The sequence below is a fragment of the Protopterus annectens genome, chromosome 11.part0, assembly GCF_019279795.1.
Source record: "Protopterus annectens isolate FY-2018-M chromosome 11.part0, PAN1.0, whole genome shotgun sequence".
In the NCBI taxonomy this organism is placed as follows: Eukaryota; Metazoa; Chordata; order Ceratodontiformes; family Protopteridae; genus Protopterus; species Protopterus annectens.
In genome coordinates this window covers 286,882,737-286,888,736 of record NC_056745.1, presented here as the reverse complement: position 1 = coordinate 286,888,736, position 6,000 = coordinate 286,882,737, and the positions used below count along the sequence as shown (strand labels likewise).

General features: G+C 36.7%; 1 protein-coding gene across 1 annotated transcript in view; it reads right to left on the bottom strand.

Annotated features, from left to right (window-relative positions):
• Positions 1-6,000, bottom strand: part of SLC5A8 (solute carrier family 5 member 8) — a 181,918-nt gene that overhangs the window by 142,937 nt on the left and 32,981 nt on the right. The window contains exon 2 of the mRNA XM_044087777.1: positions 1,711-1,776. Within this exon, the coding sequence (XP_043943712.1) occupies positions 1,711-1,776 (66 nt within the window). The remainder of the gene's footprint in view (positions 1-1,710; positions 1,777-6,000) is intronic.

The following is a 6,000-nucleotide window of genomic DNA, read 5'->3' as shown; positions in this document are numbered from 1 at the left end:
CTGGGCTGAATTTCTGATTTCTCATCCATTGGTCAAGGTTCAATATAGTTAGGGATGGACTCTGCTTCACATGGATGGGGATCCTCTGAGACACACATCTGTTTTATTTATGTCACAATCAAAATTTAAATCCTTGCATCTAGTGGCTCTGATGCTGTTCATTTTGTAGAGGAAAGGTCCATCAGAGCTGTATCCAAGAATGCCCTGTATGCCAGGCGTAGATTACCTCTCAGTAACCTGTAGGAGATAGAGTACAGAGACAGGGCTTTAAGGTGATTCATATATGACAATGTGGTTATATCCTGGATTCTCTTGGTGAGGAACCTTTGTTGGTGTTCCAACTGTTGCATATGTCTGGTCAGGTACGTGCCAAAGGGAGCATTATATGCATTCATGGGTCTGATAATGCCAGAATAAAGTGGCACTATGACTGCCTTGGATCTGGATGCCGTGCCCTTACTTATAAGTTGGGTAACATAGAATGATTTTCTTACTTTTATGGCCACATGTTGGTCAAAGGACAGTTTACTGGCTATATATATTCCCAGATCCCTGACTACCGGGTCAATTCTTAGAAGTGTCTTTTCAATGGAGTAATCAGCCTGGGTGGCAGTTGTTGGTTTATTAGGAAGTGCTGTTCATTCTTTACAAATACAGTGATGGGATAAATGGTCCTTTTCTTCTATCAAGGTAATATTTCTGTGCTTAAGGCTTAAACAAGTTTATCTGTTTCTCATATTTCACAATAAATAATTCTGCAGTCTTGCATTACATGATTATATAACACAATACACATCTGGCTTTATTCTGATATTACACTGGCTATATGACATCTTTGTCAGCAGTTATAAAATACAGTTTTCAGTGCAAAATGATCATTTTAATTTAGCAATAAAGCACAAGTTAAATTGTTACCAATATGAGACCAGCAACAAGTTCACAAAAATATGTATTAAAAATGCGTACAATTGCACTGTAGAATAGCAGATCTATAAAAGATTTTATTCTTAAAGTGATTTCTGCCTAATGCATCTTGAAACAAGAAACTGAAAAACAAAGTTGTGGGGACTTTTCTTAAGCTACACCACCATGGCACAAAAAACTGGCCTGTTGATAAATTGTATTTGCACATAAAGCAACATGTGCACAAATAGTACATTAAAGAGTTGTCAATACTGAAACCTTTTGGTGAAAGGAGACATGAAGACAAAGTACGAGAATAAAAGGAAATGATTTATAAAAGGTTCCAGTGTGTAATGTTCATTGCTTGACTAGGGTGATGCAGGATGTATCCACTCCAGATCAGATTTATCATGTTTACCATGCTGGTCATGGGGTAAATCTTGTATTCCTCTCAAACAGATGGTCATAATTAGTATAATCATTTACCAGAGTTAAAAAGAAGGCTAAAAATGAAAATCACTTTTTAGATTTATCACACATTTAATAAATAAAAAAATAATTATGTACAGATGTGAAAGCTTTTCATAGATAAATGAACAGGCATGAAACATGCATAACTGATTTTCTTAAAATGAAATAACAGTCAAAAATTTTAGGAATCAAACACAGATCCATAGGGTAGAGTTCATACTCAGTGAATTACCTTAGTCAATAGATTATGCTCACTGAATATGAAAAATCAATTGAAATACATTTCCAAATATTATTTTACAAACTTAAGAAAAAGATTAAAAAATAGTTACTTACTGTTTGAATAATAAACAGTAGGGTCCCACATAAACGAACAACTTTATTGAATCTCATTTCCAGGTACTGTTAAGTAAAAACAGATAGTCATGGATTCATTCCATTTTCAGTTCAGTCTTGGCACATTTCAGTTAAAAATCTGAAACTATCATATGTAGCAATTCCAGCTATAGTATATCAACATATTTAATACTGTATGTTAGGCATATACATTTGCAACACATAGTTAATAAATATTACCTTTTGTCATCTTTGGGTGTAGGAACGATGGAACTAAACTGCTGTCTTACAACATTTTTATCACCTGATATACCACTTTATATTTAAAAAGCAGATTTTTATGGTGTCTAGTAGTTTGTTGTGTTTTGCACAGCCACTATGGAGCACATGTTGTTTAAGTATGGTAAGCCAATGACATTTCTGATAGACAAATTATGTCAGTAATAAACAGGCAAGATGTAAAAAGGGATTCCGGCGTGTAGCTCGCGAGACATTTGCCTGCGAGCTACAACGCCGAAACCAAACGGCTGCAGCAGCACTTTGCCATAGTGCAAAGTGCCTGAACAGCACAGCCGCTGCAACTATAATCTATGGACGAGCAGCTGCAGCCATACGGGCTGTGTAACGCATTCCTTCTCGTGCAAGGAATGCATTTATTTAATTATTTATTTATTGTGTTGTCAGTCTGACATCACAGACTGTAACAAGTTTTGCAATATTTTGTGCATTTGAGTAAAAGTGTCTTTCCAGTACATGAGTATGCATAGTGAGAACTTTTTATCTTCTGAGCAGAGGTATAACATGCTTGCCCCAAAGTATCCACAGTGTTAGCCACCTACATAATTCATCACAAGTGTGGCAGCAAATATAGCATTTTAAAAATATTATCCTTTGATTATAGCTTCACATTTATTTATTTAACTGGGTAGTTGAACAGACCCAAAGACATTTTCAGTCATGCCCAAGCTACAGAGACAAGACAAAACAGCTTACAGAGGAATTGCAAAAATCATTACATCAATAGACATTTGCTATGAAAATATCAGTCAGTCATTATAAGTGCAACATTTTACAGCAATGAATCCATTAGTTACAATGACAGTTAAAACATTCTTGAATCAGGTTAAGTGACAACACCAGTGGATGGCCAAGTTCACTTTGTTTTGCCATAGCAAAAAGAATAGAAACATATGATGAAGCCATCTAGTAAGTGAGCTGACTGATAACATTAAGAGCACTGGCCAGGCTAACACATTGGGAGTGAAAATGGCATCTCTAAAGCATATAAACGCATAATCATCTTTGATATGGTTTTAACTACAACTTAAAGTTAGCTACTTTGTTCCAGATGGGTGGGGCAATTCTGAAGAAGTTTCTTCTGTTGTGGCTAATTTTAGGGAGGAGTTTAGCTAAGACCATCATGACCGTACTGCAGTCAGTATAGCTATACTCTCTACTGAGTCATTTGTTCTTTAGTGGAGTACAGTATCCAGGGCATTAAGCAGTAGATAAGCTCTCACTGATACTGAGAGCCGCCTAGCTTTCTTTATTGTATGGCAATGCTGTTCTCTATTATTTGTTAGGATAATAACGTGGAATATTTTATTTTTGGTGGGTTGTAGCAGTGTGGTATTAGATGCTGACTTGGTAAGAAGCAGGAGTAGTCCCTATTTAATCCTAGGAACAAGAACATTGATAATTATAGACCTTCTGACCTCAGGAGTTAGGAGATTGAATAGGCAACTTTTAGTTAGCGGAAGACTTCATTAACTTGGCTTTCAATATGAAATGCAAATAAAAGGGAAGGATACATTGCTATTTCCAAGCACCTTTGTGAAGTGGTAGTTTGCAAATCCTTGTGAGAAGGGCCCGAAATGGTAGGTGTAGGCACTTACTTAATCCTTTGAGCAGTGCCAAATACCATAACTATACACTTGTTGACATTTATATTGAGTTTGTTATTAGCATAAACCAAAGATGTATTTTTGGTTTGTGGCGATATCATTGGTTGTTTGCCCTATGCCTAGCAATCAGTATGCCATCTCTGTATATTAAACAGCCTAAGACTGGCAGGTCCCAAGAGAGGTCATTAATGAACAAATAGAGGAGGATTCCTAGAACTGATCTATAAGGGACAACATAAGAATTTCTACATTAGCTGAGGATATGTTAGCATTTTATATAGTGAAGGTTATGTTGCTTAAGTAGCCCTGAAACCAATGTAAATCCTCTGGAACGAAGCCACATTCTGACAGCCTGTTTATTAAAGTGCATGGCTAACAGTTTCCAGTGTTCTTTTGAGGTTGAGAAATATTGTTCTTGTCATGAAACCCTGGCCCATACTGTTATAGAGCCTGTCTGTAAATGTGTAAAGTGCAGTAAGGGTACTATACCAAGGATGAAATCCATCTGTTAAAATATCATATTTAGAAATGTACTCTAATATCGGATCATAAATAATTTTTCAAGTATTTTTTCCTAATTGGCAGATGTTGGCTTAAAGTGTGAGGGATCTTAATTATACTGGGATTTAGGGAGAAATACAATCAGTGCATGCATAAAACCTAAAGGAACAGGTTAAGTGGTAAGGGGTAAACTGAAACTGAAAGTGAGAGGTTTTGCTTAGTAAAATCTTTCCATCTATCCATCCATCCACCAATTCATCCATCCATCCATCCATCCCCAACCTCTTTTTCCCATTTTTGCACATGAGGTCAGGCCGGGTGTCATTTCAACAGTAATGATTATCTAGAGCCAATGTTCACAAAACCATGTGGTTAGCCTTGTCATAATTGTTCTTCCACACCACACACATGTATGCATACTCACACCAATGTACAATCAATCTATTGCATGTCTTTAGAATGTGGGGGGGAAGCCAGCGTACCCACAGAAAACCCATCCAAACACAGGGAGGACATGCATACTCCACACAGAAGCTGCCCTAGCTGAGACTCAAACTAGAGAACCTCTTGCTGTAAGCTGACAACTCTACCCACTGTACCACTATGCCACTCACAGGATCTCAGAGTGTAAAGGTTTTAAGAATGGGTTGTAAGTGTACTGTGTTTTTTCTGGAAATTCCAGGACATTGTTCTTAGTGACACTTTTAAAGTAGAAAGGTGGATAGTCTAAAAGTTTGAGGTGTGAATGTTGTGGTAGGTGTTGTATATGTGAAGTGTTAGCCATTGCATGTTCGGTGGTGAGAAATATTTTACCAATAGCATTGATCAGAGCAGAGGGAAAGTTTGGAAGAAGAGGAATTTTTAGAAAGATGTTATTGCTACAGATGGATTTTATACAGTACTCTAATTGTTTAGGGTGCCTGAGGTACTTGGCTAGCTGTCACCTTAAGTATTCAGCTTTTACAATTTTTCTAGCAATTCTAGTTTTTTGTATTAATAGAAGATATTCATTGTGGTCTGTGGGATGTATAGCTTCAGCTTTCTAATTTTGCCATGCTATGTCTCTGTCTTTTATAAGACTGATCGCTTCCATACTAAGCCAGGGAGATGGCTTTCATTTGGTGTAGAGTTTACCTTGGATAGATCCTACCAAATTATAGAAAGTTGATAAAACAGAGAGATTGGATTGGAGCATCAATAAAGACTACTCCAGCCTATGTGCTGAAGGGCATACAGCAGGAAATCATGGAATATTGCTGAGAAATCCCGTGTGAAGATAATCAAGGGGAGGTGCTTGGTACTCTGAAAGACCATGTTAAGAAAAAGGAGTTATGGTCAATTATGCAGTTATGAAGAACATCCAGAGGGTGCAACTTGTCTGGCATGTTAGTTAAAAGGACATATTAGGTTGCCTTTGGCTACTTACTGTGACAATTTAAGGAAGGAAGTTAATCTAAGCAGCAAGTCTTTAACTTCCTTTTAAAATTAATGTTAATGTAACTTAAGATGATCAGTTTTCTATGTTTGGCAAAGTGTGTTATGTCACTGAAAATGGTCTCAATTACAGAGAGTGATGGGGGATGTAGATTACTGTACTGTGGATTTTGTTATGACTGTTTCTAGAGACCTCAAATAAAACCCAATTTGGGTCAGTGCCTAATTTAGAATTATTCCCAATAATAAGCTTAGAGATTAGGGCTGATATGTTTTGTTTTGTTTTTTTTTTTTTTTTTTGTCATCATCAGAACCCCCTCCACCTTGTATATTGTCTAGTCTATTACATGAGAATAAAGAGCAACCAGTTAGCATTGAAACCATTCTGAAACATTACTGACACCAGTTCTAAAATGTGATGCATTCTATGAACTGACCTGTATGACTCGAA